This window comes from Mesoplodon bidens, assembly GCF_964165515.1.
Source record: "Mesoplodon bidens genome assembly, chromosome: 7".
NCBI lineage: Eukaryota > Metazoa > Chordata > Mammalia > Artiodactyla > Ziphiidae > Mesoplodon > Mesoplodon bidens.
Window position 1 is genome coordinate 55,722,453 of NC_138164.1, and position 12,280 is coordinate 55,734,732.

Genomic DNA, 12,280 nt, shown 5'->3' on the forward strand with positions numbered 1-12,280 from the left:
AAAATCATGCAATATCTTTTAGTATCAATTGTGGATTATTTTTGTATGTAGACATATGAACAGATAGTTAAAATGCAATGTGATATTTGTTTTACTAGAAGGATGTTCAGGGTGCTGTGGGAACCCTGAAGAGGGAATAATTAACTCTTCCTAAGGGAAATCAACCCTGCTTCTCAAAGGTGGAACATTTGAACAGGTTTGGAAGGATGAATAGGAGTTTATCTGAAAAGGAGTGGGGCAGCAAGAAAGAGTATTTTAGGGAGAGGGAACAGCACTTTCACAAACATAGAGTTATGCAGAGGTTTGGTGCACTTAGGGATAGCAGAGGTATTTAGCATGGCAAGGACATAGGGTGTGTGGCAGGTGAAGCTAGAGATGAGACTAGAGAGAGTTAAGGCCAACTCGGAAAGGGCCTTGAGTGACAAGCTGAGGATTTTGGTCTTTAAGGCCAGGGGAGGTACAGGATGTGTGATGAGGCCTTGTCTGATCTATTCAGTTATTTCTCTCTTTCTCATGATGATAATGAGGCTGTATGACTATGACAAATGTTTGAGCATCTGGTACCAGGGAGTTGGAAACCTTGTGGAAATTATTTTCAACAATTAGAACAGCATTTCTGACCTGGGAATAGATGAGGAGGATCTTCCCTGGGCAGCCAGGTGGTAGGGAGGGACAGTCACGTGATGCCCCTGGATGATGCCACCTGTAGAGAGCATCCTTCTCCACCACTGGCCGCTGTTCTTGACAGGCAGGAGAGTATCTAGGAGATTGCAGATCCAGTTCTGTCGTTAAAGTCCATGGCTCTGTGGAGGCTAGGGGAGGGTTTTTTTGGGGGCGGGGGAACGGAGTGGTAGGTGGGGGAAAGAAGAGTATTAAAATATTATTTTGCATGATTTTGTAGATTTTGATTTTTCCCGAATATATCAGTTATCTTTTGCTGCATAAAAAACCACTCCAAAACTTAGTGGTTAAAACAACAACCAAGCTTTATTTATGATTCTACAGGTTGAGGGTTTGGGCTGGGATGCTCTGGGTAGTTCTTCTGGGCTGGGCTGGGCTGGGCTAATCTCTGCTGTGCTTACCCATGTCTCTGTTCAGCTGGTGGGTCAGTTGGGGCTACCTGGTTTGTGACGGCTGCAGGTGGGACACCTGAGACAACTGAGGCCTCTCTCCACATGGTTTCTCATCTTCCAGCAGTCTAACCTGGGGTTGTTCACGTGGTAGACTTAGAGTTCTGAGAGCGAGGGCAGAGTCATAAAGCCACTTGAGGTCTAGGCTTAGAACTTACTCAGTGTCATTTTTGCTGCATTCTGTTGGCCAAAGCAGGTTACAAGGGCAGCCTAGCTTCAAAGGATAGAGAAGACTCCACTTTTAATGGATAGGATTGCAAGGCATGGACACAGGGAGGAGGAGAATTTGTGACCACTTTTTCAATCTCCCTCTCAGACTATCTGACTTTCATCACCTGGGAGAGTTGATAATTGAGGTTATTGCCCTACGATGAATGGGATAGGAGAAATCTTTTGAATTCAAAGTCAACATTCATGGAGGATGACGTGAATTCTCAAGTATTGTTTAATTCAGTCCTCATAGCAACTCTTGTTTTTCCTTTCTATTTTACATATGAAGAAACTGGGGCACAGAGGAGTTAAGTGAGATTAAGTGACTTGCCCAACCAAGGTCGCTGAGTGGTAGACCTGGTGTTTGGGCTTAAGTTTGTTTGCCTGCAAGTCTAGAGCAACTGCCATTGTATCATTTTGGTGATATGGGGCAGAGAAGACTGTGGTGGTTATTGCTGCATGCACTGGCATAGCCAGCCCCTTTTCAGGTTGTCCTCATCCCTGGGCGCAGGCACCTGGCCCTCCTCAGGAAGCTCATCTCATTGTACCCAGTGGGCTGAGTGCCAGTGGGGTGGACCTGAAGTACTACAATCTCCAGGGTGGCAGTGTCATGCTGCTTATATAGTTCAGGAGTCCACCATGCTGATGAATGTGTTGGAGACTGCTGCATTTCTCTGGGGAGAGGGGAGTAGGACAAGATGTTCATGTTCACGGGTGAAACATACGTATATGTGGTGCACCCAACATGGACTGGGTGGAGAAGGCCCAGCAAAACCTCTTTGAGCCCCAGAGGCAGACCAATTGGTATTGGTTGTAACAAGAGAAGAATACCCCTAGATGAGCAGGCAGGGAGTCCTTGCCTTTCTCTGGCTAGAACCTTCTTGGAAGCTCTAGCTTTGAGATCTTTAAAGTAATTCTACTACAGAGTAATGTAAATGGCTGGAGCTGTGCCCTGGGCTAAACTGACGCCTTTGAACTTAGCCAGTAGTGGGAACTAGGCTCTCAGGACTGTGGAATGCAGAGTGGGAGCAGCAGGAAGGCACCTGATTATCAGAACTGGAGCAGGGTTGGGCCTGTAGTAACATGGCTTGTAGGGAGGAAAGGGATGTAGGATCAGGCGAAGATGAGGATGTGGGAGTTCTGTAGGGCAGGCCGCAAATTGGATGGTCATGTCCAGAGTACCTAGATGGTAAGTGCAGGCTATGGCATCAAACATACTTCATTTTGGCACAAGTGGTATTGGTACATACCTTGGTGTTGTGTATTAGAAAGCCTTGTGTCTAGGTCCTATGTTATGTATTATCTGCAATGTTGCCCTGACTTTGCTGTCTTTCCCACCTTCTCCCAGAGCTCATCTCCTGTCCTGGGTGTAAGCGAGTATACCTTACCAGGGATGTAACTGAACATTTTTTTGCTGCAGTGCTTTTCTTCTGAGCAATCCAAGATGGCCAGGGTAAGTCAGGACAAGCAAAGAAACAGCTGATCCTGTTCAGAAATCTGTGGGACCCCTGTCCATAAGTCTGTCTGGCCACCCATCACTCCATCTGACTTGTTACCCTTCCACCAGTTTGCCTAATCATCCATCCATCCATCCATCCATCCATCCATCCATCCATCCATCCATCTATCCATCCATCCATACTTCTATTCAGAAGAGAACCAAAATGTTTCGGTTGGGGAAGCAAAATTGGGGTGTTTTCTCTCTCTTATAGCTCTTACTGAAAACTGTGGGTACTAAGCTTTTATTCCCCACCCTCCACCCACCCCGGCACACTGAGTTGAAACTCATGCACCAGCCTGGATTAAATGGGTTCATCAATTATGCTTATATTTAACGACTAATGCCTGAGTTTCTGAAATTTCACATCACTTACTGACTGGTATCCCTTCTGTTCCTTTCTCCACTGGGTTATCCTTGCCCACTACATTTTATTCATTTGCCATTTTACTTACTTGCACCTGTATTAAATTCTTACTGAATGTCTGATATGCCAGGGCCTGTTCTGGGTGCTAGGAAGACAGAGACCCATGTCTCTACCCTCAAGGACTTCATAGTTTGGTTAGTAAAACTTGTATTTCTCCTCTTTTTCCTTTTTCTTGCTGTGGGTTTGTCAGATCCCAGTGTGAGGACAAAGCTGTCAGAATCCACATCAGTTTGGTGGCCTGTATTATTCAGGCACAGACAGACTAATTTTTCTTCTTCTCTACCTTTTATATCAGCCCTGCATGATATTTGCTGACCAAATGAATGAACATTTGTACTAGAAGAAGGCTAGGGACTCTTGGTCCTGGCAAGCCCCAGCAGTGGAAACACAGCTCTGAGAGTTGGTCCATCTTACTTTTTCCTAGCTGTATATGATCATCTTTTTGTGTACTCATATAGCTGCAGCTTCTTCCTCTCCATAGGCACATTGAAGTTTTTGCTTTCGCCTGTGCTTTCCATTTTCCTCCCTTGTCTGCCTGGTGAACTTCTACTTGTCATTCAATATCCAACTGAAATGTCACCTCTTTATGGAACCTTTCCTGGCCACTCCTAGATGGAACTCCTGGAAACCTCGCTTTGCTTCCTTAGCACTTGGTGCGTCCTTTCATCACAGCATTACCTACTGAATGTCTGCCACCCCGTCCAGGCTGTGTGTACCTTGAGAGCAGATCCTTGCCTTATTCATCTGCGTATCCTCAGCTTCAGCACAGGACTTGTGTGAATAGCTCCTGAGGGCAGTACTCTTAGTCACAAAGGGTGCTTTCCCTCACATGCCCCTGCATGTCACTCCCAGGCAGCTCTCCAGAATTGACTGCACTCCAAAATAGTGGAGGAACAGCCCTGCAGGACCCCAGTCCCTAGAGTATTTACCACTCATAAAAGCAGGCCCAAATGATGAAGATACTGTCAGTAATTCCAGAACTCTCTACCTCTAGAACTGCTCCGAGTGCAAGGAGAAGAGGGCGGCACACATCCTCTGTACCTACTGCAACCGCTGGCTGTGCAGCTCCTGCACGGAGGAGCACCGGCATGGCCCTGCCCCTGGGGGCCCACCCTTTCCCCGGACCCAGAAGGGATCTCCAGGTATCACTCCTCGCCCTCTCCACTAGCTCACATGCCCTTAAGTAGTAGCGAACCATAGAATCTTTGGAGAATAGCTCTCTGACCACGTTTTCCTGCTGGGGGTGAGGGTAGGGGTGGTCTCAGAGCCTTTCCTGAAGGAAAGCTGTCCCCTGCAGAGTCACATCACAGTGTAAGCTCACTCTAGGCTCTCCCTGCTTGGGGGGGCAGCCGGGGCGTGGGTGAGGGTGGGTGAGGGGGTGCAGGGAGGAATAGTCTCGAATTACCGTGGAAGCTAATTGAGTTCCCTATCTTTCACCTCTGTTTCAAGCAAGCAGCCCTCACTTCTGTTTAGTTACTTGATTAATTCAGCAGCCTGGATCACGGTTTGTCCATTTATCCATCCAGCACCATCTGTTTTAAGTGACAGTCTTCTTGAAAGTCTTTTCTCAAGGCCCTTGAACTGTGAGAAGGGTTTTACCTTCGTCAGACAGGAACCAAAGTTCATGACCCATGTGATCTGGCCTGGAGCCTGGCAAGGTTGGGTAGCTTGGTTCAGCCTCACCATAACAGAATGCTGGTTAATGAGGAGATTTAGGTTGAGTTTTGGAGGACTCACTATTCTGCAGGAGATCCGTGTGCAGCAGGTAGCAAGCACCTTCCTCAGGCCCACCAGGTGGTGGGATGCCTGGGGCTTGATGGCCAGGTATTTCTGGACAGCTGGGCAAATCCAGCCAGTCTAAGCCTGCCTTCCTCCTTGTGTTCCTGGAGCCTCACTGGCCCAGAGAGAGGCCTCTCTTACTTTGCACCACCTTCCCTCCAAGCTCTGTGTCTTCCGTGTCCATAGAGGGCTGAGGGATGCTCAGTGGGACTTAAACTAAGGGGTTTTCCTGAGCTAGAGAAGCCTACTTTCTCCATCTTCTCTGGCAGGAGTGAATGCTGGTTCTGGAGACTTCGCCTTGTACTGTCCTCTACACACACAGGAAGTGCTCAAGCTATTCTGCGAGACCTGTGATGTGCTCACATGCCATAGCTGCCTCATGGTGGAACACAAAGAGCACAGGTGGGGCCGGCTGGCTGCCCAAAGGGGAACTGGGAGGGCTCTGGACTCTCTACCTATGAGAGCGCTGCGCTCCCAGTACATCAAAATCCTCTCCCAATCCTCTCCCTGCTCAAGCCAACCTTCAGCCCCTGGGCTGAAGTTTTTCCCTGTTCCTGTTGTGGGCTTTCTCTGGAGAAGGCCTGAAGGGCCAAGAGTCTCTGACTCACTACATGTAACCCCAGCCTCCACGGACCTGGCTGAGACAATGCACTGTGGGGATTCTCACTTGGCTGGTGTGCTCAGAATAAGACTCAGTCCTCCTCAGCTTTTTCTCTGCCTCCTACTCTAGGTGTAGACATCTTGAAGAAGTTTTGCAAAACCAGAGGATGCTTCTGGAAAGTGTGACTACACAGGTGGCCCATAAGAAATGTAGTCTACAGGCATCTGCAAAGCAAATTGAGGACAGGTAACATCGGCTAGCCCCTTGCCAGCACTGGAAATGCTCTGTTCCCTCTCATCCTGGGTCACAGTACTAGAATGGAGTACTTATGAGGAAGACATGCAGACATTGGCGTATGTCCTGGCCTTAGAGGTCTCAGGGCCAAGGAGGGGGTTTTGGGTCATCACTTGGTGAATGGGGCCAAGCTAGGTCAGGATGATCACGGTGAGCCTGGGCTAAAGTACATGCCTTCTGGAAATGGCCATGCACTAGCCAAAGATAGGTGCTTAAGAACAAGGGCACAGGGTAGATACGGGGGACGAGAGTGCTGCTTATCATGTGGGTACAAGTCAGTGGCAATCTACCCTTTATCACCCCTTTCCCAGTGTTTTCCATATAAACCTACACATGACATGAAATCATCCGTATTTTCTGTGGAAAGAGAAGTAAGTATGTACTGAGAGATCATCACGACAGGCACTGGATTGGGCATCATGCATGCATCATTTTGATCAATTCTTATAATTCTTTGAGTTGGGGTTATCTCCATTCTGCTGATGAGGAGGCTAAGGTTCAGAGAGGTTAGGTGACTCGTCTGAGATCACACAGCTAGTCAGAGACTGAGCTGGGTTTGGAAGCTAGGTCTATGTGGCTTCAAAGCCCATGTTTGTTTTTTTTTAATGGCTTTTTTAAAAGTTTATTTATTTTATTTTTATTTATTTTTGGCTGTGTTGGGTCTTTGTTGCTACAGGCGGGCTTTCTCTAGTTGCGGCAGGCAGGGGCTACTCTTCATTGTGGTGGCTTCTCTTGTTGCGGAGCACGGGCTCCAGAGCACAGGCTCAGTAGTTGTGGCGCACGGGCTTAGTTGCTCCGCGGCATGTGGGACCTTCCCGGACCAGGGCTCGAACCTGTGTCCCCTGCACTGGCAGGCGGATTCTTAACCGCTGCGCCACTAGGGAAGCCCTTAATGGCTTTTTTAAATGGCTTTAATGACTTTATATATAATTTATATACCATAAAATTGCCCTTTTAAAATGTACAATTCAGTGAGGGTTTTTTTTGCATATTCATAGGGCTATACAACCATTATTACTGTCTATGTTTTTTTTTTAATATATAAATTTATTTATTTATTTATTTTTAGCTGTGTTGGGTCTTCATTGCTGCGCGTGGGCTTTCTCTAGTTGCGGCAAGGGGGGGCTACTCTTTGTTGTGGTGTGTGGGCTTCTCATTGCGGTGGCTTCTCTTGTTGCAGAGCACAGGCTCTAGGCGCACGGGCTCAGTAGTTGTGGTGCACGGGCTTAGTTGCTCCGCGGCATGTGGGATCTTCCTGGGTCAGGGCTCGAACCCTTGTCCCCTGCATTGGCAGGTGGAGTCTTAACCACTGTGCCACCAGGGAAGTCCCCTACTGTCTACTTTTGAAAGACCCTTTTTATCACCCTAAAAAGAAACCCCATACACATTAGTAGTCACTCCCCATTCACCGTGCAACATCCTCAGCCCTTGGCAACCATTAGTCTACTTTCTGTCTCTACCTATGCTCTTTTTACTGCATGATGCTGTTTAGTGGAGTGTTCCCCCTTTTAATAAAACAACAGATTACATGAAGTCATATCTGTACTCACTCTCTCTGTCCTGCCTCTAGTGCTGTGTGAACTGGTGAGCTACTGGGTTGACCTGGGCGTGGCCCTGCAGTTCACCTATAGAAAACTGCGTTGAACTTTGGGCCATTGTCCCACTTAGATCAAGTGGTCTGGGTTGTACAAAGAGTGGGATGGGTGGTGGAGGAAGGTTCTTGTTTCTTTACATTTGGTACCTGGTGGGCCCTGATCTCAGTAGGCAGCCTCCACACTGTAGGCGCTTACATTTGCTGTCTGTAGGCCCTCATAGGCCTGGGGGGAAGGGCTCACCATGCTCTGTCTCATCCTGTTGTTTACAGGATTTTTGAGGTGAAGCATCAGCACAGGAAGGTGGAAAACCAGATCAAAATGGCCAAGATGGTTCTGATGAACGAGCTGAACAAACAGGCCAATGGGCTCATAGAGGAGCTGGAGGTATATGTGAGCAGATGGATGGGTTCTGTTCTCTCCCTGGGGCAGAAACCAGGCACATATCAACCTTGTCTCAGGGCTCAGAGATGCCTGGGCTAGAATTCAGATGTGTAGTTTCCATAGCTCCTTGTATCTTAAAATGTCCAGTCTAATTTTGGGAAGTTGGCTCATTAAGGGCTAGAGAATCAGATCAAACTCCCATTAATGCTGTGGCAGTAAGGCAACTGCCTTTCCGGACTATGCAGGGTTATAACCTTGAAAGAGACATGAAACAAGCTATGCCCAAGAGATGCAGACATTCATTCATTTTCTCATTCATTTATTAGCCATTCCATGTTTGTACTATAAAATCTACCTACCCTGTCTCCCTCCCTCCCTCCCTCCCTACATCCCTCAGCAGCCCATGTCCTCTCAGGGGTGCAGTTTCATCTGATTCCATCTGTGTTTACACTGATACACACAGACCACCAGAATTCCCAAGCATGTGGCCTGCAGTCCAAGAACAGGATCAGGGACTCTGTCTTCTCTCTTCATAACCAGGGCATTACTAATGAAAGGAAGCGGAAGCTGGAGCAGCAGTTACAGAGCATCATGGTTCTCAACCGTCAATTTGAGCATGTGCAGAATTTCATTAATTGGGCTGTCTGCAGCAAAACCAGCATCCCTTTCCTTTTCAGCAAAGAGCTGGTAAGAAGAACTCCCACTCCTCAATCACTGACTTTGGGTTAGTAAGTGAAAACCATCTTTGACCAAACCCCACAGTGCAAAGGACCCAGGTGCTGGAATAGACCTGCCTTCCTCCAAGCAACTCAGCTGGGAAGTTCTGTAGTTCTGTCTTAGGTCATGGATCCAGACATTAATACTAGCAGTGTGCTGAACATTCCATAGGAAGTTATTTGGGTTTAAATGGGGCCTAAGAGGAAAGGAGGAGTTGAGGATGGCATTGAAGTGTTGGGCTTGGGAGGGTGGTGATCCCCAGGAAAAGAAGCAAGAATTTTGAAGGATGTTGATGGGGTTTATATTTGGATATGTTGAAGCGAAGGTGCCTATAGGGCATCTAAAGGGAGCTATCCCAAATCTGTTTTGATAGATGGGTCCGGAAATCAGAAGAAAAGTCAGGGTTAGAGAGAGAGAGAGATGTGGGAGTCACTGGGATATCAATGATATTGGAAGAGTGTGTGAAGGAAGAAGAGAAGAACAAATCTGGGGCCCAGGGAAATGCCGTCATTTTCACATAGAGGAAGAAGATGAGTGAAAGAGATGAGAAGCAAGCATCAGAGGTGAGAGGAGAAATAGGAGAGTGTGGTGCACAGAAATTAACAGAGTTTCAAATTTTAAGTAATCAATGTTATCATTGCTACATAGGTGAAAGGGCATGAGGAGTGAAGCGAAGCCTTGAGATCTGGGAATCAGGAGGTCCCTAGTAATCTTTTTTGAAAGACAGTCCCACAAAGTAGAAGGGTCAAAAGCTAGAATGAGGAAGCTGAGGATGGGAGGTGAGGAAGTAGAGACAGAAGTGAAAAGAAGGGAAGTAAGAAGGCAGCTTGAGAAGGAGACAGGGTTGGAATACTTTTTTAAAGTAAGAAAGACATTTGCACATGTTTATTTGGGAGAAGTGGTTGAAGGTAGAAGAGACGTGTGGTAGAGGAAGCATACTGGAAGGGCAGAAAGAAGTGGGATCTACAGTGAACTGGTTGACCTTAAACAAGAGGCACTCCTTTCCTCTGAGATGGGAGGACAGGAAGGTGACAATATAATGTAGTTAAGTTTGGAGATAGGAGGGATACAAGTTTGAGGGAATTTGTCTTTTATGGGTTTTTTCACCCTCTGTGAAGTAGGAGGTGATAATGAGAGGGTTAGGCATTGGGTAAATGACATTGAGGAGAGAAGTAAAAATTTTAGATAGTCATTAAGGACCATGGAAGAGGAAGCTGACAAGATAGGAAGTGACAAGAAGAAGGACTGAAGGGTACCCCTGAGGGTAATGATCAGTGTAGCAACCCCAGATAACATGGCTTTGGGATGGCTGGATTGACCCAAGGTCAGACATTGGGGATGGGAAGGGAACTAGGGCACTAGTGACATTGTTACTGAAAATGATGGGGAAGCTGGGACAGCCCTATGGACTGAGGGAGCAGGGCTTGGGGAGTCCAATGAGGCTGAAGAGCTTGCTCAGAAAGAGTGAGAGCTGTTTATGATCAGGGGGTAGGTTGTTGGAGTTTAAGGTCTCATAGGTAGAATGGTTCTAGATGATGAAAATGGTCTAGATATGGTGAGTGAACTGAAGAGAGAGGTGAAGGTGATTTACATTAAAGAGATCAAGGACGTAAGAGACCAAGATGTTGATTAGGACATTGGTTAACTAGATGTTGTCAGGGTAGTTGGATACTTGCCAAAGTCCTAGATAAATGGGAGAGTTAGTGGTAGGAGATAGATGAAAGGGATGAGGGAGGAAGAGGGCCGTTGACTAGGATGTAATGGAGTTTTACAAGTGGATGGAAGGACAGCTATGGGGAACTCAAACAATGTCTGCCCCCATTGGCTTTTCATGTGAGATTATGGTAGAATGAAAGGAACACTCTTGAGAGGCTGCCAGGCAAGTGATATTCTGAGGGAGAATTAAAATCATTTGAGGCCTGGAAGAGATAAGAATGTAGGCTTTCCATAAGCCTCAGTAAGAAGAAGGGGTCAGTAGGGGTGGGGGAAAGCAGAGGAATGTGAAGATACTAAGGTGTAAGGAAATAAGCAAGCATATGGGGGAGGACCACAGGCTAAACAGCCATGACTTTGGCCTTCAACTTGTCCAAAGAGTGAGGGAGAGGACGTTGTCATTCAGGCACAAGATGCCCAAAGAAATGACCTTTGGTGCTGTTGTCAGATTGTGTTTCAGATGCAGCGATTGCTGGAGACCAATTGTAACACAGATCCTGGTTCCCCTTGGAGTATCAGATTCACTTGGGAGCCTAACTTCTGGACCAAGCAGCTGGCTTCCCTTGGTGAGCCCAGGGCCTACTCTGTGGGCCTGTGCATGATTGCTAAGAACACATATAGACCATCTGCTTAGCTTACTGGGTAGATCAGCCTATGCCCAAGAGAAAGCACTTCCTGAGACTGCCGGTGGTCATGGAGTCATTCAGCAAACCTGAATGACTGGGGGTGATGAGGGTAGGGTTGGCGTGGGGGTGGGGAGAGTTGATAGCTTAAATAGCAATGGCAATACAGGACTTTTGTAACAGGACCAGTTGAGATCTGAGCTTCCTATTCTGCATGAATGTCCCTGTTCCCTTGTTTTCATTGCTAGAAGAGGAGACAAGACAGTGGCCCTACTCTCCAGAAAGCTGTATGGCAGTGCACATGTGTGTGGGCACAAACAGAGGTATTTCAGCGACACAGAGAGGAGACAAACAGTGTCACACATGTCCTTTGGAGTTGAGATATAAGCAGATAATTCATGACCTTGTGCATTTTTCTTCCCTGCTGCAATAACTTGCTGGCATTCAGTCTTTAGGCAGAATGTAGACAACTTGAAGTTGTGCCTGTGTTGACAACCTAATGGTAGGTTTGTTAAACTAATGGCCAACTGCTACCTTCATCCGGGCTGTTATTCTCAGTGAAAGTGTTTTGAACTTAACAGAGTGATAAATGATATATTTAGGTTTATTTTTTGCTTCCCTTACCCTTTTGATTTAATTCAACAGACCTTTGGTGAGCACCTGCTCTGAGTCAGGCCCCACCCTGGCCACCAAGTGACCAAAGGTGAATAAAACACACCTCCTGCCCTCAAGACACTTGGTCTTCCCCTAAATAAGCCTCAGATGAGCTGAAGGAGCCGTTAGCCTGAAACAGCAATAGATATCATCTACTCACACATGAGGGCCCAGGGGCCTCAGTCCGCAGCACTGGCACCTGGCATTGACCCTGGTGTCAGAGCTTCCCCACTCTCTTCCATCCTACTTGCCCAACACACAGTTCCCCAGAACCATATTTGAAGACTTGCTCATTTGTCCTGGGGATGAATCTCCTTTGCCACTTTCCAGCACACTCCTTCTTCTTCCCCAGTGTTGATTTTTTTTTGGTCTGAGTCTGTCTTGGGCTATTCTGTTAAAAAAGAAGTAGGTGCTCTTTGAGGGAGCCCGTGGTTTCTCTAGTGAGATACAAACAGAGTCAGGACTGAGCATCTGGTAAAAGCTGAGCTAATATCTAAGTGTCCCAGGCCCCAAAAGCAGGTCTATATAGGTCCAATTGCTGGAAGCATTCTAGACTGAGTCTTGGGGATCAGGGGTTGAATTTCTTAATCTCTGCATCTGGTACAAGTTTTTTTGAATGCTATCCTTCGGTCCCAGGAGTGGGAGGTAGCAGAGGGGG

General features: G+C 47.1%; 1 protein-coding gene across 5 annotated transcripts in view; it reads left to right on the forward strand.

The window, feature by feature from the left end:
• TRIM66 (tripartite motif containing 66) overlaps nt 1-12,280 on the forward strand; it is a 59,890-nt gene that overhangs the window by 19,987 nt on the left and 27,623 nt on the right. For all 5 annotated transcript variants that reach the window (XM_081241290.1, XM_081241289.1, XM_081241291.1 and 2 more), the window contains 7 exons: nt 2,689-2,793; nt 4,260-4,407; nt 5,314-5,446; nt 5,775-5,891; nt 7,804-7,918; nt 8,456-8,602; nt 10,794-10,911. In XM_081241290.1, the coding sequence (XP_081097416.1) occupies nt 2,785-2,793; nt 4,260-4,407; nt 5,314-5,446; nt 5,775-5,891; nt 7,804-7,918; nt 8,456-8,602; nt 10,794-10,911 (787 nt within the window). In that variant the 5' untranslated portion in view covers nt 2,689-2,784. The remainder of the gene's footprint in view (nt 1-2,688; nt 2,794-4,259; nt 4,408-5,313; nt 5,447-5,774; nt 5,892-7,803; nt 7,919-8,455; nt 8,603-10,793; nt 10,912-12,280) is intronic.